The 21,258-nt window shown below is 34.3% G+C and overlaps 1 protein-coding gene across 2 annotated transcripts in view; it reads right to left on the reverse strand.

Annotated features, from left to right (window-relative positions):
- The window catches only part of SESN1 (sestrin 1), an 86,520-nt gene that overhangs the window by 7,941 nt on the left and 57,321 nt on the right, over positions 1 to 21,258 (reverse strand). Inside the window, exons 1-5 of one of the 2 annotated variants that reach the window (XM_016160188.2) lie at positions 11,847 to 12,054; positions 4,976 to 5,041; positions 4,027 to 4,227; positions 3,226 to 3,408; positions 1,431 to 1,673 (exon numbers count right to left, since the gene is read on the reverse strand). In XM_016160188.2, coding sequence (XP_016015674.1) covers positions 1,431 to 1,673; positions 3,226 to 3,408; positions 4,027 to 4,227; positions 4,976 to 5,041; positions 11,847 to 11,948 — 795 coding nt within the window. In that variant the 5' untranslated portion in view covers positions 11,949 to 12,054. Of the gene's footprint in view, positions 1 to 1,430; positions 1,674 to 3,225; positions 3,409 to 4,026; positions 4,228 to 4,975; positions 5,042 to 11,846; positions 12,055 to 21,258 lie in introns of those variants that run through there. The other variant, XM_016160187.2, reaches the window with a different exon arrangement.

Genomic DNA, 21,258 nt, shown 5'->3' on the forward strand with positions numbered 1-21,258 from the left:
CAAAATACCATGTACTTAAGCACATTCTCTCATAATTTCATGATAGAAAGTGTTTCTATGATGTATTGATGATTCTTTTGATGCATACATCTCTGTAGTTATTCATGAGACAGGATCAGTAGCCAAACAAAAATAAAAAGGGGGCCGAAAAGGATTAGGTGTTGCTTAACAGAATGACCCAAGGTTTTGTTTTGTTTTTTAAAATCAAGATCTCTGTCAACTTACATTATATCTCTCATTATATCAATTTATCTGTTTACCCATTTTCTTTTAAAATAAATTACCCAAATTTTAAGTATTCTTAGAAGAAACAATTCTTGATAGATTACACTGAAATATAAAGGAAAGGAAACAAAGTATATATCTTTTGCTCCTTGAACAATCTCTTAAAGTTGTTAGTATAAAAAAAGTTAAGGCATTTCATTTTAATATTTAAATTTTAATATGAGGAAATTATTTTTCATCTACTTTTTAATATAATTGAAGAACTGAGTCAGAAATCTGATATGCACCTCAAAGGAAGAAGCTATTATCAGCTCATTGTCAAGTGCCATCAGTGTGAACTGTAAACTTTCTAAAAGTAGCCAACTCAACGCCTGAAAAAAGGAAGCTTGTCTACTAGAGCAAAATTTTCTATTTCACTATTATCTCATTTAATAGAGGGATAACTAAAAATAATCAGGTACTTTTTCTTTAGCATTATACTAAATCAGAGGTGGAAAAAGGACCACAGTACAATTCCAAGCATCCTAGCAACTGGTATTCTCTCCCTTAGACCATCTTATAACCTCTGAGCTTTGATAAATAATCAGTGGCCATATGCAAGCCTATAACATGAATCCAGGTAGCTCAAAAAAGGGTGAAACTGATGGCCTTGGGCCTTATTAGAATAGCATGGTGCTGATGTCACCATAATTAAATGCTTTATTTAGACATGAAAGAACAGAGGCCCAGAGAGGTTAGATAACTTGCCCACAGTCAAATATGTAAGTTAAAGGCAATTCCATCTGTCCAAAGAATTTTAAAAGGAGAAATTTCCAGATCAAGGCTCATTAAATCTTCTAAAAGATAACAAGCCAGCCTGTTTGTGTGTGTGTGTGCGCGTGCGTGCGCATGCAAAGGGGAAAAAAAGATGCAATCAGCACGAAGAAGTCACCACCACCATGAAGCACTAATCTCAGCCTCACCTCCTCACCCTGCAGGAGCCATTCAATACTAGCTGGCTTGATGGGGCACATGCCGCTGGCTCCTAATCTTAAAATTACTGGAGTACAACCTCCTAGTGGGTCTTGAATAAGCAGATATAGGGGCTTACTATCGCTATGGACTTAACAGTGTGGATTTTCTAAGAAGATAAATGAAAAAATAAAGCAACAGCAATTATTGTGATTAGTCCTATGACAATCCTATAACAAATAATAGATACTTACTGAAACATTTCCTGCTGAGTTGACCTGCGTTTCATCCACACCGTGATTGCCATTTGTAAAGTCACAGATGCAGTAGTTACTAACAGAAGGAGGTCTGAATGTGTGGCCACCATCACAATGAATTTCTGGACTGATTCCACACCCAAATGTGAACGAGGCAAGAGAATGATAGTGTGTGAGTAGAACTACTGCATGTACCAGTTCTGCAAGGGACCAACTGTGCTCTTCAGCCTTTAAAAGTCCCTTAGGAAAAAAAATTAGAACATTTTTATAGTGGGATATATGGTGTTGGTGAAAGTATATAGTACATCTTGGCATTTAATCTACGGAAAACAGCATTAGTCATTATACAAAACCTTGTATATAATTAAAATTTGAGGTATGTAGAACCCAGAATTTGCTAATTTTTATGATCATGTATTTACAAATAGATCTTAACATAGCCTGATAATAGCATTCATTATTATTTTCACTTTCTAAAATCCTGACTTAAAAATATAATGCATTTTTCATTAAAAACATAATAAAAGCAGTTGCTATATTTCAGATCCTGGATTATGAATGGATTAACTATGCTTTTAGTTCAAAGTTTCAAACCAAATGTAATCTGTATTTAAAGTAAAAGCTACTGTTTAAGATATGCCTGTTTTTTATTATCAAACCTCCTCAAGGAATTTTTAAGATAGTCATTTGAACAACTTAACTGAATATTCCTAGGTCAAATTATATTTAAAAAATTATGCCCAAGGTAAAGTCTATAATTCTTCAGTCTTAAAACTGTGTCCCTTCTGCTTCATTATCTATTTTATAATCTTGTATAATTTTTCATTATTCAACAATATAATAGACATTGCATTAATCATATTCAAATCTTATATCTTCTTGATGTTTCAATTATGTAAAAGTATCTAAAATATTCTATAAAATAGACAAAACCAAAAATATGTATTTTCAAGAATTTCTACTGCATTGTACTTTTAGAGAATGTCGATCTACTTTTATTATCTGTATTAATAAATAGAACCAGAAGGAACTAGTTTAAGATGGTATTTTTAAAAGATATACAACAAGATGCCACTTCACACCTATCAGAATGGCTAAAATCCAAAACACCAAATGCTTTATTGCCCCAAACTAGAAGTAACCAAGATATGCTTCAGTAGGTGAATGGATAAACAAACGGTGGTACATCCATACATTGGACTGTTTTTCAGCAATAAAAATAAATAAGCTACCAAGCCATGAAAAGACGTGGAAAAACCTTAAGTACATACTGATAAGTAAAAGAAGCCAGTCTGATAAAGCTATAGACTATATGCTATATGATTCCAACTATATGACATTCTGGAAAAGGCAAAACTAGAGAGTCGGTAAAAAGATCAGTAGTTGCAGGAGTTTAGGGAGAAGGGGAGAAAGAACAGGGGAGTGCAGGGGATTTTTTTAGAGCAGTGAAACTATTCTGTATGATACTATAATGGTAGATATAGGACAAACATTTGTCAAAACCCAGAGAACTATACAACACAAAGAGTAAACTCTAATGTAAACTACAGACTTTAGTTAATAGTAATATATCAATACTGATCCATCAATTACAGAAAATAAACCATACTAATAATGCTAGATGTTAAAAACAGGAGAACCTGAGTGTGTGGGGGCAGGTAGGAGGTTGAGAGAGTACAATACAGGAATTCTGTGCTTTCTATGCCACTTTTCTATAAACCTCAACTGTTCTAAAAATAGTCTATTAAAGTCTTTTTTAATGACCCTGTAGATATGTTACTTCACTACTTACCTCAATGTGTTCTTTGGTAATGAGCCAAGGTCTATGGGCTAACACTTTGTTAAGTTCTCCTAAGTTTTGTAGTTTTCGAGGAGCATTCTCTAAACCATTAAGCCACTTGGGGTCCCCACCAACATGAAGGAAATCATTTACATGGAGGTTCACTAAGTAGGAACACTGATGTCTTGCTGCAGCCTTAAGAGAAAACAAAAAGATTATTCTAACTATAAATAATAAAATCCTGAACTACAAACCCTTTTTTCTTTACAATATGCAAAACAGCTAATTAAGTTTTTAATTAGTATGCTTTAAAATTTTCCTAAACTACAGAAAAGAAATTTAAAAATAAGTTTAAAAATTCATTCATCACAGAAAGTACCTCAGAAATATTGGAAGAGAAAAATATCTGATAAAAGTATTTGAACATTAGAAACTTTAAATAAAATTTGAAATTTTATATACCAACTTTCAGAACCTTAGATTAAAAAGGAAATTTAAGGTGATAACCATGAAATAATAGAATATTATTTAAATATCAAATGGGAGTAGCACCAATTATGTCAAAGTGACTTTATAATAGTGAAACAGATCTTGTGTTCTGCTCTATTCTCTTATTTAATAGAAAATGGTCCTCAACAGTGTATAAATACATACTTCTTTTTCTGTTATACCTGAGAGCTTATTAAGAGGAAGAACAGATACTAACAGGAATCCAATTAAAAGTCAGTAAATAAGTATTTACTCCTGTGTTTAAAGCATTAACCATCTTTTTAATAAGGCAGACAAAGAATTTTTCACTAAATGTTTACAAACCATTATTCCAATGTAGTGCCGATAATGTAGGGGCAATGGCCCATCCATTTGCAGTAGATAGTGTTGAGTTTTTAAGAAACTTTCTAAATATTGTGGGTGAAAAACCATCACTAATGTAATGTTATCCAAACGACCCAAAGCAGCAAAAGAATCTGAAAATAAAGCATGCATCTGTGCGTCTTCACTCCCCACTTGGAGAATCTGTATAAAAGGGAAACTTTGGTTACATAAATTATAGATCAGTGTTAAAGAAAAAAAATATGCATGAACTGCATTCTAAGTGTCATCTAGAAACAAATTAAATTTGGCTTGAGAGGTTATAATTTTACAAATTTTAACTCAACTGGGAGCAGATAGAAGAATAAACAGTCACACATTTTGTAGACAAGGATAAACAAAGGCCGAACATTAAAGGCCATCTAGATAGGCTGTTTGCAGACTTGGACAGAATCCAGATAAAGAAACAGATTTAGAGTATCAAACTTGCAGAGCTTGCAAACAGATACTAAAACCTTTCCTTTTCACAATGCCTACTCTCACTCAATTTAAGTAGAACCAAAATTGACAAAAGCAAACAATCCCTGTGAAAACAAAGCTTTTACACATTTAAAATTCAAGATCCAATAAAGTATTGATACTGGCCTGTGGAGATGGTCAAGACCAAGTAACTCAGCTACGGGCACTCCTAAATATCTAAATATAAGCAGGTGGAGTCTTGCCTTTCCTTAGTTAAATATGGGTGTTGGAAAAGCATCATGAAATACTAGAAATCAACATGACTACAAGAGTTTTCTAATCCCACAGATTCACTGCCAAAGCATGATGATTAACTGTGATCAACTCTCCGTAAAACATGTTGACTAACAGCTGTTCAGATGCCAAGATGTGGGTCACGAAAGCTTTTCCTTAAGAGCATACAGTTCACTATGTACTTTCACAAACAACATACCTCCTTTTCTGGGATAAATCTGCTTGGTCCGTGTCCTAGTGGTCGAGGAATTCTAATTCCAAGTTCCTAGAAAAGAAAGTTACACCATCTCAGGCCTCCAGCAGTAAACAACATGAACTGAGGCTACAGGAATGAGAGGGAAAAACAACCAGTTGAACAGAGACAGGCTTGTTTTAGTGGTTTGTTTTCATGGCCATATATACATACCAACTCCTCTGTTTGCATCACATAGCTGACAACAGTTTATAATAGGACTCTCACTAAAAACAATGAAACCTGTTTCACTTAAACCAGAGTTTTGCATAAAGTGCTTGGCAAAAAGTCTAGAACAGAAAGTTCAGCACATAGCAGCCAACCTTGTGGATTGTCAATGATACAAAATAAGACCAATGTGTTTGCACATCCAAAACCAACCAACCAAAATACCAATCTTGTGCATCTTGTCAGGAAATGAAAAAGCAGTAACCTCTACCTAGATGTCTCAAACTGAAAGAAGTGTAATTATTATTGCATTTACAATAATGTTTCACAATAAGAACAGAACAATTATGAAAAATAAATGGTTGTTTAAATCCACACACAAACAAAAGTACTGCAGGACATGGATTCTCTGTGGTTGAGTGAATCAATTTTAGAGAAATTCATTTTGTTTGTGAGCCTTACATTTTTCATTTACAAGATGCCATCGACCTTCCTTATTGTTAGGGAAGCTCAAGTAATAGAGAAATAAATGGTCTTCTGCCTTTTGACATAGTGAATCTAGAATCCTGTACCTGGAATCTAGACTTCTATACCTTATGTGACAGTGTAGTGTGGTTAACAAAAACTAACACTCTACTGTTAAGGTTTCCATTCTGTACCTCCCACCCCCAATAGAGTGTGCTTACAGAAACAAAGCCAAAACAATTCAACCATGTTTTTTTGAGGCTCATGTCCTATTAATCGGGTATCTTAACAAACAAAAAACTTCTTAGAGTTTTAACAACTAAAGATTAACCTTTGCTGAGATACAAATTACATTATATACAAATATTATATACAAATAGTATTTCTACCCTCTCCTTACTGCTTCTGAAAGTCCTTCATGATACAAACCAGATGCTTCCCTTTTAAAGAAAAAGGGTGGGGGGAGGTAGAGAAGCACATGTGGTAGCAATTCAAGAAATCTGGTCTAAGAATAAGACCTTTTGAGCAGAATGAATTTCAAAAAATTAAGACAAAATTGAACATAATCTTTATTAGGAAAACTCAAGATACAGATTCAAAGTAGGCTGTATTTGCCAACTAAATCTATAACATATCTATAATTCAAATAATCTTGTACTGAGGTCAGTGATTTCTTAATGTGGTTTTTCTACTCTTAAACTAAAGATAGTAATGTTCTAATAAACATATACTTCATTAGAGAAGGCACTCAATTCATTGGTCTGACCATGTATGTGTCTCGATTTTGATATCCTGTAATAAATGCAAAAAATCCCCACATTCTGCTCTTCAGTACATCATCTTGGCACAAATACGGCCACTTGTATAAAATGATGACTCTATCAGCCTTTCTAACTACTGAATTTCTGATCCAACTACATACAGTTCAAGCAAAATAAATACATTGGGCAAAATTTTAAGGCAAAATTATTTAGCACTTCTTATTTCATAACTATTGTATTTAAACAAAATGCAAGAAAACATCCATTGCAAGGGTTTATTATTCATTTTCTAAGAAGAGACATTATTCTTGGGACTATAGTATTTAGAAAGGTGGAATTTCAAATGGAGATTAGTCAACAAATGATCTTGAGACAACTGGATAGCCACTCAAAAAAAGTGAAGTTGGAGTACTAAATCATACTTTACTACACAAATCAGAATTAAGGGTAAAAAAACACACACAAAAAACCCAAAGCCATTACAGTACTAGAAGAAAAATATTCATGAAAAAGAGTAGGGATAAGAATGTCACAAAACTCAAAGGTCATAAAATAAAAGATTGATACATTTGATGACATAAAAATGAAGACTTCCATGTAGGGAAAAAAACAAAGTCAAAAGCAAACAAAAGTAGGAAATAAATTTGCAATTCATATATCAAAGGCCTAAATTTCTTTAATACATAAAGACTCCTTCAAATTAATAAGAAAGCCCCCAATGACTCAATATAAAAAAACAAAGGATAAAGAGTTCAAAGGAAATATAAAAGGCTGAAAAAATGATCAACCCTCACAATAAAACCACTGCAAGTTAACTATACTGAGATAACATTTTTAACCTAAAAGACTGCTTAAAGTTTGATAACAGGCTATGTTGGAAAAGAAATGGAGAAAATATCATTCAATGCTTATACATTTCTAATGGGAGTATTTTGAAGTATGAAGAAAAAAGATCTAGAAATATATAAGGAGTATAAATTACCACAACCTCTAGGAAGGACAATCTGCAATACTGATCAAAATGAAAAAGTCACATACCCTTTGAATCAACAATTCCATCCAAAATGTTAATCTATAATTACACAGGTTACATATGTGAAATCATAGGTAAAAGGATAATACAAGATATAAAATGGCCTAAGTGTTCATCAATAAAGGACTATTTCAATACAGTTTAGTGGCCATAGACTAGAACAGCATGTAGTCTTTACAAAGAATGAAGCAGTTCCATATGGATTTGCTTTAAAAGATCTCCCAAATATATTATGGTGGGTGGGTGGGTGGGAGGGGGGAGCAAAGTACATAACATGTATAATTATGCTACTCTTTGTAACTTAGCAATTCCATTTCTAGGACTTTATCTTACAAATACATTAGCAGCATATAGGTGGTATATATAAAAAATTTTAATGAGACCAGGCTGATAGGGCATGTGCTTCAGAGGCTGAATTATATTATATTGCTTATGTTTTCATGCCAAATATAGTTTATATACAAACTATTCTGAAACAATAGTTTTACAATTCTAAAAAAAAATTGCTATCAATGTTTCAGAAATGGAGTATTTGCTTACAGATATGGCAAGGGTCTTTCCCAATGGCCCTATGTAAATCTCAAGTTTTTGTAAATCCATCTCTACAGCTAGATTTACTGGCCATATTGGTATCACTGTCTTCCCTCGTCCTTGCCTTCCACAGCCAAATCCTTCCTTTCCAGTACCTTTAGAAATACATTCTTATAAAGTGAAAAACTATGCATTTTAAAACAGGATATTAAGAAAAAACAAACTTTCTTGGGAATGGATTATAGACCTATTATGTTAATAGTCTCTTAGGATAAGATCACATTCATTCCATGATGAGATACCAGTCTGGCAAGAAAGCTGAATCTATAAAATAGAACAGAATAGAAAGGGGAAAGAAAACTAGAAAAACTGAAGAAATGAAAAGAATGGAAAGGAGTCTCTGGCATTCAAGAATTTGATTTCATTATTTTACCTAAGGCTAGTTCTAAGTAAAGTAGAATTTTACCCAGCTCACACTTTAATGACCAGGGTCAATTTCTAACTAAGCTGAAGAGGTTGTGAGATGTTTATGCCATTCCCTAAAAGCAGAAAGGGAAATTGTAGCGGGGAAGAGAGGAAGTGAAAGAAAAAATGGGAGGAGATGGTAGGAGGTAGACAGATTTTTAAAAATCAAGTCTTTCCCAAACAGAAAGGGTGGATCAAGACTGATATAATGGGAAACATAATTACTGCTCTTCTAGACCTCACATCAGCTTATTCTCTTGTATTTGGAAGCTAGACAACCCAAATAAATTACAACAACCTAAAAAGATGCCCTTTGTTCTCTCTGTCTTAGTTAATAGACTGGGTACATGAGAAAGATACAAGAATGTGACACCATCTTTTCTACTTAATCTCATGCTGAAAAGAAGACGAAGGGTTGTCCTGAGTGCTCTGGATGAACCCTGAGACTGTACCCCAATTTATCCTAGTCAGATACTGTCAGGAAGCAGGTCATTGATGCCTTCTAGCTTCCCACTGTATTCAAATTGAATTTTAGCTTCTGAGAAAAGCAAACAGATGACAGTTACCTCGAAAAAAGCCAGGAAGTCTGGTTCTAGAGTTGGTGACTTACGGGCCTCTTTAATGAGTTTTTGATACCTCAAAGGTCCTTTTAGATACTACTGTTATTATACAGTAGTATTCTTGGCTTCTAAAAGGTTAAAAGTTTCAATTTTCTTGAAAATCACTTTTGAAACACTACTTTTCCTAGTCACATGACAAATTAGCTACTACCCTATTTTCTAGCAGGTGTTGATCAAAAAAGGGCATTGCAAGTCTTCTAATGTTATCATAAACAAAACTAAGTCCATCTCATAACTCCCTAAAGGTTACTTCAATGGTGACTTCATACGTGTCTGTAAGAAACTGAATTACAGACTTTGAACAAATTTTGGCCAATACAGATTCTAGGAAGCAGAACTGCCAACAGCAAGTGGCCTGTTGAAAAGCAGATGTAGATGCTAATCACAGCACAAAGTCACTGGCTCTTGGTGAAGGTGTGGCTGGAAAAACGAACACAGGAACTAACAGTCCTCTCCTCAACAATCCTCCTGAACAGCTTCTTTGCAAGAGATAGCAACAGCCTCTGCCACCACAACATTGCTGCAAACCTGACATAGTATCATTAGTGTATAATACCAACACACTAATTTTCACAGTATTAAAGAAAATTCTTAGCAAATGTTGATAGTACCACAGAAAGACTATGTATCACTGTGTGAATCAATGTTTGTGTATTGAAAGTACTGTTCTAATCAGATTTTTAAAATTTGTTAAGATACATTTATCAATCTATATATCTTTAAGTGAATGAATGAATAATTTGCAACAAATGCAAAATTAAAGCATTTGTTGGCTTATGACATCTACCTACTTGCTAAACTAGTTGAAAAGTAAAAATAATAACATTTGAATCATTTTATTTTCCTCAATGCACTTGGTGTGTTTAAAAACTGTATAGATGTTTTAATACTTATAATCACAATACTGACGTTAATTTTGATTTTTTAAAAACATTACAAAAGCAGTATGTGAGTTCTGAAGTATTTCAACAAGGCAAAGATTTATTGTATAAAAGTGAAAGTTACTATCCCACTCCCCCTTCTTAAGGAGAATTGTTGCCTATAGCTGGGAACTAGCCTTCTGACATTTAAAATTTTTAAAGAGAAATGAAGAAATCTAGAAGTGTTATAAAGAAATACCCCTACTACAACAAAATGAACTAGTGCTTTTAAAATTGTCCTGAACTCTACTAGGGAATTTATAAATATGGAAAGTTCAGGTACCTTATTTTCTAGTATCTGGTCTTCTATCATCTACATTCTAGAAAAATAAAAACTCATTGACTTCAAAGTACTGGATTTGTAAGGCTGACTTAGGTCCTATGTGTGCCCTATACTTTAGTCAGGAGTTCCATTCCTGAAAAGTGTTTCAAGTGTTGAAGCACTATGGAAGCTTGCTGTTTGAAAGAGCTGTATTATTATTTTGTAAAGTGAATCATTTCCCAATAAGCACTGTTTTCTACTTTATCTTCTCACATGCTGGATGTGTTAAAAATGAAGTATCACTATATACAAAACTCCCCAGTTTCCTGAACAAAATCCCATGGGCACAATCCTATGGGTAATCAATGGGCAAGCTAAAATGTATCTCTTTATCTTCCAGTTTAGATGGTTATATTTAGAGATTCTCCATCTGGGCAAGAACCAGGATTATGCACACAAATACCAGGAATAACAGATCTATTCAAGTATGATTGGCACTCACTTCTACTTAAAATGAGAAAAGATCTGTTACGGCCTGCAGAGAGAAACTATAAATGCTCCTTCAACACTTTCACACTGTTTTCTCTTTGGTGAAACTTCCAAAACAACAGTTATGAAATATTTTTTAGGCTGTTCTATTAACTGTAAACAAAAAGCATACTATATATCGATGAATGTTAAAGTCTTAAAGTATTTGCTGTTACACAACCTTCATAGAAAGTGTCTTCATTTAAGTTTATATGAATATACGCAGTATTCTCTGAATGTAGACCCCATTTAAAATAATATATTAAAACGAAGTTATTTTAGTAGGCAATGCTGCAGAGAAATTCGTATTTAAACTAAATAAAGCAACACAGTATTCTGATTTAAATTCAGATTTTAATGACTATTTTTCTACTTTGCCCTTGTTACCTTTTGAATTAAAGCCTTTCAACGATTTAAATTTTAAAGCTACATTAATAACTTTCAAATGGTGCCCTATTTGCAACAACTTAGAATCAAATAGCTTTTTCTGAAGGCAAATTCAGACACAAAAGGATGGTTTAATAAACAAGAGTAAATGCTGTGCAAAACGTCAGAGCTAGCAGGACATACCTATTCTAGGCAACATAATATTTTAACTGACTCAAACGTATTTTTTTTTTCCTTTTTAAGTAGGAGTGAGGGTCACTGAATAATTTGGTTTGACAAGACGCTGAGGGTGAAAAAATCCACAGGCTGTTCTACCGTGGGACTAGAGCTTTGTTCCGTTTCTGACTTGTGGAGACTTGTACAGAAGACAACGTTATTTACGTTTTGGAGACTTCCATTTAAATGACCGAGACAGCTGTCTCTTTCAACCTCAGCATTTTCCGCCCAATGGGCTCACGGTGGAAAACATCTCCCCACCCATCACAGGCCGCCCCTTCACCTGAGGGGCGCAGGCCAACCCGAGACGACCTCACCGGGCAGGCTGGCCGGGGCGGTTGCTCCACGGTCGCCCTCCTCATGGAGCGTTCTCCGAAGCTGTTAGGGTGCGAAGGCAGGGAGGCGACGAGACCACGACCACGGTGCAGCCCAGGCAGCTTAGCCCGGTACCCGCCCACCCTCCCGGCCCCTCATCCGTGTACCTCGTCCTGGCTGCTGTCCCCGTCGCACTCCTTGAAGCCCAGCAGCTCGGAGACTGCCAGTGAGGCCGGGTACGCCTCGTTCGCGGAGGTGGCCAGGCGCATGTTGGCAGGGAGAGCGCTGCGGTCGCCCAGAGCAGCCGCGGCGAAGCGGAGGCGAGCGCTGAGCAGCCGGCCGGGCTTTGCGCTGCAGCGCCTCAGTCAGCGCGGATGGCGGGGGCGGCGCAAACAAACAGGCCGCGCGGCCCCGCCCCGCCGCCACTCCGCCGACCCGGAGGCCGCGCGCACCAATGCGAGCCCGCGGCGCCACAGAGCCCCGCCCCCTCGGCGCGGAGGGGCGGGCGTTGGCGTGCTGCTCGACACGGACCCGGGGACAAACAACCACCAGGGCCCCTATCACCCCAAGGAGCTAATTCTCCGGTCTGGAACAGGGCTCGGTCCGTTGGAAGGTGAGCGTGCGCTGTGGGTTGACAGAGCTGCGCGAGCCCTCCGGGCTTCGATGAAAGGCTAATGTGCCCCTGTCCCCGGTACCAGCAGCCTGCCCTCCCCTCCCTCCGCCCGCTCAGGTCCATTTACCTAGAGCCACACAGCAACCAACCATGTAGGCTGACCCTTATCGAGAGGAATCGAGTTCATTTTACATTTAATAAACTATTGACATTCCCCTTCTTTCTTTCGAACAACACTGAATGGGCCGCAGAATGCAAGAACAAGTACGGAACCATAGCCTGCCTATATTCAATGTAAAATTATTTTTGGTAAGATATGTAGAAACTATAAATATCACTTTCTTACACAGATAATAAGCTTTGGTAGCAGACCTCTGAATTTTCTTTTTTCTTTTCAAGTATATTCGAAAGCTTTAAAAATTTCTAATGTTCTTTCATAAGCGCCTTGAGTTCTAAAGAAAGAATTTCTCTCTCTGAAATCTGATAAAGAACTTGAGAAAACATAGGTTATAAGGGAGCATAAATAACTGATGTTGTTGGGTCCGGAACACAGATCTCTCAAATCCTGTCTCAACACTGTTTCCTTACATGGCTCCATTAAATTCTTTTTAAAAATCAGCTCCTAAATTAGATCACTTTTTGCATGTTTGCCATTGTGTTTTCAATGCTCAGGTTAAAAAAAAAAAAAAGTTAGAACTTTCTTACAGAAGGAAACAAGTGGAGTTTAAATCAACAAATACAGGCAGAACCAGGATTCATAAATGAAAATAAGTTTCAGTCAGGGTGAGGTTACAATGTGTCAGAGAAGACTAAGTTACCCTTTTTGCTCAAACTGTCATATTTTAAAAGTAGCAGGTTAAAATAGTTATTATTTATCTTCTCTAGATAAATAAGATAAATGTTGTTATACACTGCTTTTATAAGTTGCTGAAGCATACAAAATATTTTTAATGGTCAAGAAAAGCAATTTTGGGCTAATAACATAGAAGAAAAGGCTATGGAGACTTCCAGGATCTCTTCCTCTGAGCACAGCCACAAAAACAAACAGTATAAACAAGTGTCCACTCAACCACAAATAAACAAGCAAAAATAAACATAGTAAACCATCCAATTTGTAGGAATATGATGTACCCTCCAAAATAAATTAATTGTAGACGAATAATGGAAACATAAATGGACTTGATATATGGGATAGTGAGCTATAAAGCTAGTTCGATAATGAAGGAAGCGTGTGAAAAATGGTTTTAGAAGAGTTGAGTTGTGATTTTCTGGAAAGAATAAAATAGTGGAGCATAACCTTGTTTGTGACATTAAAATTATGTTATTTGTAAAATGAAGAATGCTTGTCTATTTTTTAACGGGAGGCAAGGGAAAAGCAAACATTTACTTAACCAAAAAATGGCTTAAAATAATTAAATGCCAATTAAAACTGCAAACGGTATACCTATAATAGTGTTTGATAGTGCTTGATAAATATTTATTGAAGAAGCATATACTAAAATCGTATAGGAAGTTCCAATTAGGATTCTTAAAAAAAAAAAGTTTCAACTTATTTATTTCAATTCTGCCTTACATAAAAAAGAAAAAATAATTTTAACTTCTACTCTAATTCAGTGGTTTACTGAGGATCTTCAAGCTATTAAATGTCAAGATTCCTTTATGTTTGAATAAAGACCGACTTAAGTTCTTCAAAGAATGCTAACTTCTTTTCTACAGAGCAATATTGTGAATTAGTCACTCTATTCTCCAACATACAAAAGTTGCTTCCAAATAAATCTACAGTAATTAAGAATTCCCAAAATTTATTGACCTAAAAGTATTACTGTGTAGATTTCACTTCTGGAAATGTTTTGTTCCAAATCATTCAATAAGAACAGTTGTCTTTTCTAAAGATTTTACTTCTTGAGTAGGCCACATGTCTTGAAGGCACTTCTCCCAATGAACCCCCAATGCTAGGCACAGATAAGAATGCAATAAAGGTGAACATCCTGAATACAGAACAGTAATTGGAAAGAACTATTCTTTTGATATTTATCACAGGTTATCAATATAAGCCAGCAGCTACTTTATAAAGCCTGCTATTTAAACATTTTATGTCAACATTTTATTTCTTCTAGGAAAAATCCTGACATCTAATACAAGAAGTAATATTAATTCTGAAATATTTCCTTTCCTCTAAAAATGTTTTGGTAAACCTAGCTGCATCAACGTGAGGTTTTTCCACCTGTCATTAGCAGTAATGGTCTCAACTCTAATTTTCTCAAGAACAAGCTGATACACTCATGTAAAAGCAGAGTGGTGTCAAATGACTTGTTTTGAGCAGAGAACTATGAAGTATGAGAGAGTCCATACTTGGAGTGATGGTTTAAGATAGGCTTCCTGAAAGAAGAGACATCGAGCTTGGGCTTAAGGGATCAGAAGAGAGGCCTAGGCAAGAATATTGGGGGAGGGGGAGTTGAGTTTAGAGACAAGAGTTCTATGTAACAAAACTAGCATATGCAAAGGCCCAGAGGCAGGGGAGAGAGAGTGTGGTCCTGTAGGGAAGCAGAATAAAGGAAGTTCATTGAGTCTGTAGCAAAGAGTATGAAGAGTAATGGGTGGAGTTTAGGTAAAAAAAATACTAAGGAGGGATCTTGTTAAAGTTTCATTAAAAAATATAAATTTCATTCTTAAGAGTACTGTGAAATTATTCAAAGTTTTAAAAAGTAGAATGGCATCAGATTTGCATTTCAAGTAAGATTTGGAAAAATTTATTGAAAGGGGCAAAACTGGAGGCAGGGAGCTGAGTTAGAAAGGATGTTGAGACTATTTTGGCAAAACAAGAGAGTGATCTAAAGAATAATGGCAATGAAGTAGAGGAATGAAGATAGATTTTGTCTCTCCAACCTCCAACACAGGTTCTTGAGAAAGAAAATCATGCCTCATTTTCTTGTTTTTGAAATTTAGGAGGTAAATCTCAAATTATCTGCTTTCCAGACCAACCAGCTTTCCTAAATTCATTGGATTTTTAAAAATATAGCCAATTCATGAAAGATATTTTAGTGGAAAGAATGCTTAATCAGGTCAAAAAGCACATTAAACCATGATTTTCTAATTAACCAAAGGAATTATATGAAAGTACTACAGATTTGTAAATCTATTCATTAAAAGAGAAATTATATTTAATAATTGGTTAGAAACATACATGGCAATGGTTTTAGCCATTAAAGAACTCCTTTAAGAATGAGAGTGGGATTTGTTACATTTATGTGGTTTAAGCATTCTTGAAAAATGCCCTAATGTCATTTAAAATATTTTATTTAGAATGAATGCTGGTTTATAAGATTACTTCTGCTTACTAAATTTGTCAAGATATTTCTCCTCTAGCTGATATCTTCCTGTTTTTGTATATATAGCTTGTCTGCTAAGCATTTTTTTCCTTTCAACATCATGTTTTGGGTACATCGAGATCCTTTTAGCACTGAGCTTTAATTTAACGTTGTTCTTATTTGTCCTCTACTTTTTTCACTTCTTGAATTTAATTTTTAGAATTATATTACTTAAAAAGGAGCAAGAATGTTGACAAATCTTTGCTCTTTTTCTCTCCCTTAGAGTTTCATCTTTTATTTACTTCTTTTTAATTGAAGTATAATTGAAAAACATATTAGTTTCAAGTATATCACAAGATTTGATATTTGGATATACTGCAAAATGATCACCACAATAAGTCGAATTAACATCTGTCACCGTACATAGATACAAAAAAATTTTTTTCTTGTGATGAGAACTTTTAAGATTTACTCTCTTAGCATAAAGTTTCTTCTCTTAGAAATCCAATTTTAAATCTCCACATAGGCTTTCAGAAACATAGGCCGCCATCTGTCACCCATATTTGTAAATAAGCAGTATTCCAAATACTATCAGCAGTTTTAAGTTAGAAAATTACTTTCTCCTAAAGAATAAGTGTGTTCTAGTGTGGTCAGGTTTTCAAGCCAATGATAATAAGACCAGTAACTTATTAACTCCTATATATCAGACACTAAGCACTTTACACCTATAAGGCAGATATAATTATTTATTTTACACATTTGTAAAATAGAAACTTATAAAGTGTGGGTAACTGTCCAGGATTATAAAAGTAGTAAAATGCAGCCTGGGATTAGAACCCAGGTTTGTCTGAATCCAAAGCGACAGCAGCTGGGCTGTTTTTTTTTAGTGAATATTTCTAAAATTCTGATAACTGCATTAGCCTAAGGTCTTGATTGTGAGGACTAGTAAAGAGGGCAGGAAGAAAGAAAAACCTAGCTCCCTTCCTTATACTCAGGATGAGATCTGGTTTAAAAAAAGAAAAGAAAAAGAAGAAGAAATCAGGGAATGAATGATTTTGGTCTTTGAGTGCTTCTCTCTTCTATTTATACCTGCCACTCTTCCCAGACCTTTGGTGACTTCATGCTACCCAAAGCTCCTTCAGTAACTAACTTGCCTGAGTCTTACTGACCTCTTAAATGTTCCTCAACTTATCCCTATTCCCCTTAGAAAACCCAGTAGCTATTAAGAAGAAAACAGTGTTCTTAAACTAACTCACACTATTTATTGTATGGAGGCTGCTATCTCATACTAATTTATTTAATCTGTCTCAATAGAATGTAAGCTCCATAACATCAGAATGTTTCTCTTTTTTGTTCACTGCTATGTTTCCAATGCGCTAGTGCCAGCATCCAGTAGACCCTCAATAAGTATGTACTGAACAAATGAACGCCACAGAGATATTTCCATTAAAAACGTATATATAAGCCCTAACTCAATTGACAACTTTATAATGTATTTCAAGTTCAGTATTTAGTTTATAAAAAATTTGGGCCATATGGACAAATATTTTTGAAGGCTGTATAAGCAGGCAGTCTGTGCTTGGGAGTCAGCTTGTCCTTGGGTTCAGTTCTGAGAAGCAACTTCTATTTTTCATAGTCTGTCCACATCTTCTTTGGGAACCCACAGATACTCCCGAGCTTCTTTGATTTTTCTGTGCTTGCTCTCTTGCACTACCAAGATAATAGCTATATAGTTTTGGGCAATGTACATATGGCTCACTTGTTAAGGCAGGTACTTACAAGTGAGACGTGGCCTGTTTACATACCGTTTGACAAGATTCGTAAACAATTTGTAACCAAGTTTGGCTTTAGACATCCTCAAGCCTATCTAAGGTGAAATGACAGGAAAGTATCTGTTGAATATAAAAATTAAATGGGAGAATTCATTCAGAAATATTACATCTTTGAGAGGCAAATTACTTTTCAGCATCATTGTTGAGCGAAAGAGGACAGAATAAGTTTAATTTGGAATAAAATGAGGTTAAAGAAAAGGTGAGTGTAGTAAAAAATTGAGACTTAGCACTTTATCTCATATGTTCTTAGTAGCTACTGAAGGTTTAAAGAAGGAGAAACAGGAAATGATATAAACTAAAAAAAAAGGTAACTGAAGATACTAAATATATGTCATATTCAAGTAGAAAATATTTCTCAGACTATGCATATATACTATATTGTATAATTTTTAAAATAGTTTTTTAGGGGCCAGATGTCATCTATACCTAAAAACATGTGAAAATGTTTTTTAAATTCTCAAAGTTCTTCTGTTAGTGGGCACAGGCAAAAACTAGTTTTAATATATAAGTTATAATTTTAAATCCAAGAAATATATTAGTCTGGCATAATATTAAAATTATCATTCAAAATAGATTAAAACCAAATCTAATATCTTCAACTTATCGTGAGTCCACAAACTTGATGGAACTGAACACTCAAGTATCTATTTCCTTTATAAAGTCAAATTTACCCATGGTTAAAATGTTTAGAATAAATGTATATTAATGAGTCATTAGCGTAATCGTATATGAATTTTGAATATTTTATTCATAATAAAGATAATTTTGATTCAAAGAAATAAAATCCTAATGACAATATTCTAAAATCTTTTAATTGAGTTATTTTAAAATTTATAACAGCAATCCTGACCTCCCTCTCCATGTCCCACTCTCATGATCATTCATACTAAGCAGTGAATAGAGTCCTATAGTATGTGCTTTTCTTACACAGCTCAAAAAACCCCCACCTAGTTCCTTCGTGATAATCTTTAGTTGTAGGTCCTTTAATCCTTTAATTCACCTTCTTTCTTTGCCTCCTTCTGAGATCTCATTTTCCAAGAGGGCATTAAGTCGTAGATCCTTATCCTGGTCACAAAGTACAAGGCCACATTTAGAGAGTACTTGCATGTTATTAAGCATCTTAGAAATAAAATGCCATTCACTGAACTTTCCCATATGTTCTTTTGCCTCTAAAATCCTCACTACACCTCTGTCAGCCATTTTCCCCTTTGCTCAAAGGGAAAGACAGTGCACTGTATTTCAAATAATAAAGATGTTTACTTTTTGCTTACCACTATCTTTTTGTTTAGCTAAACATACTCAAAAGAGATGACACTTCAAAAATTGTTTTTTACACAAGCTTAAGTTTGAACAAAATTCAAAATCATTTTATTTGTAGTGCTAGATAATCTAATTTTCCTAATTTTTGGCAAATAACTGAGAAATATCAAAATAAGATTTTATTTAAATATTATAAATTGGAGAAGGTAGTAGTCTTCCTTAATGTGTTATAAATCTAATATATATATATATATATATAGGCATAGATTTATGGATGTATATCATTGCTATTATTTTACCAATTAACAGAAATCTTAGCATTCAATCGCTCATCACTTAAAAATATTTACTGAATGTCAATTATATATATTTAACTTCTTAAATCATATGAGCAAGCAGAAATATCTTAGTTTGAGATTGGGTGTCTATTTTATTTAGACTTATACCTCTCACATAAGTCATACAGATTGGCAGATAATTTAGGGCTCTGTAAGTGAGCATTAAATAGGAAGTCATCTAGTTTATTGCCCAGTTCTGCAAAACAATGACAAACCCCCAAAACCCAGTCTAGAAATCTCTTAACAATCCTTCTAGTTTTAGTCCCCTCAAATTTAAAATGAAGAGCAATTGAACTTCATGATCTCTCAAACTTTATTTCAGCTCTAAATTTCTACTGTTAACAATTCTTGATTTTATCAAGAGTTATATGCTTTAAGCTAACTAGAACCTGGCTTCTCTGTACATTACAAGTGGTTTTAAAATTATATTTTTTAGGATCCATTCCTTACAAGTATTTTAGAGTATTATGGAATATTTGATTTAAGCTTTTTCAAGGTAACTTACAAATGTGTATCAATATGAAATACATTGGAAATTACCAAAATAATAACTTGTTGCCACTAATAATTCAGTTACTGGATTAAATAAAGCTTCTTCCACCATCTTTGTGAGCACATGTTTGAACATTCTTGAAAATGTGTCAGTGATTAGGAAGGGTATAGTTAGTGTATTCTAGCCTTTTAAAAAAAGTCATGCCTGTCGACACCTGCTAAAGTAAAACTATATTAATGAATGAATTGCTATAGCATGTGGATAACTTTGCTGTGTGAATCCAGATTTCCTTGATATTATACATACAAGAAAAAGTCAGAAGTAATACTGTAACTATAATCCATAACCTCTTAATTTTTAATTTGTTTATAACAGAAAAAGCTTCATTATTCTCATTAATTAACTTGATAAATTTAACTTTACTTATTTAGACTTATATTTTATTCAAACTTAAAGGCATAATTTATTAATACAATGCCAGTTTTAGATATGTTCACATCATAATTATGGTAATATTGTTTTACTAAAGACTATGCTGACAAAAAATGTAATAACATTTGAATATCACTGTTTTATATATACACCACATCTCTTGATCTGCACGTCAGAAATCACAGCAGGTTTGAAGGCTCCATGCTAGTCTGTAGCTCCCTACATTATTCACTCAAGACGTGGGTCACACTTAAGGTTCAGAGAATGCTCCAGGGATTTCTGCTGGTTCCAGCAGAGTGCTGGGGAATCTAGTTCAAAGTCTCTTTCTCATCAATACCAAATAGAGCCTTAAAGAGAAAAGGCTCCTTAGAATCACAACAGTTCATGATGGTCTACTGAGTTACCAACCAAACTTGCCTTCAAGTAGAACCTTGATTTAGCCTATCCTGAATCTAGTCTATAACTGAAAGAATTATCAATACTTCTAGCTTTTCTCCAGAAAACACTACTAGAGTCAATCTTATCCTTCAGTGACATACATGCCAGTATGACCATAAAAAGTTGACCTAATAAATTTTTAAGTGAAGTATTTTGTATATTCTTTTGTACTTGTAATGGGCAGTTTTTTAAATAATGCATTTGCTCTTCACAATTAGAATTTGCTTTTTATCATAAAATTCAACTTTCACATATTTAACCAGATTTTTAAAATTAAACCACAGTACTTTAATTTGTGCATTGCAAATATACAATTAAAACCTTAAAATACTGGACCCTAATTGGTGGTTTTAAAAATATCTAAGCTTAAAAATATATCAGAAAACAAATGTAGATCAGGAGAAAGAGCAAAGCAGAATCAAAAGCAGCAGGATGCAGTTCAAATAGGTCACACTCAACTTTTTACTTTCCCTAAGAACAAAAAAACAAGCTTAGCAACAGCTTTTGGCCAATCATAAAGCAGACAAACAGGTAGGGGACTCAGCTGTTCCAGATACCAATGAGATCCAACTTTCTTTCAATGATTTTTTAAAACTATATAGTATCAGAGCAGAGCAAAAGTTATAAAACAGGATATACTATCCTGGGTTAAAAGTAACAAAGATAAAAATCTCTTTAACGCTCAGCAAAATATATCAGATTTTAATAACATAGCAATAATTTTGTTTTCATCTTTACTGTGTCAGATACTGTATACATTAAAGTTACCTTTAAAATATTAGTGTATTTGTAATAAATTGTAAAATTTTGTGGGAAAATTTTTTTCTTGTTTGTGGATAAGAGGATAAAGGTGGGAATATCTATA

The sequence above is a fragment of the Rousettus aegyptiacus genome, unplaced genomic scaffold (assembly GCF_014176215.1).
Source record: "Rousettus aegyptiacus isolate mRouAeg1 unplaced genomic scaffold, mRouAeg1.p scaffold_m13_p_1, whole genome shotgun sequence".
NCBI classification, from domain to species: Eukaryota; Metazoa; Chordata; class Mammalia; order Chiroptera; family Pteropodidae; genus Rousettus; species Rousettus aegyptiacus.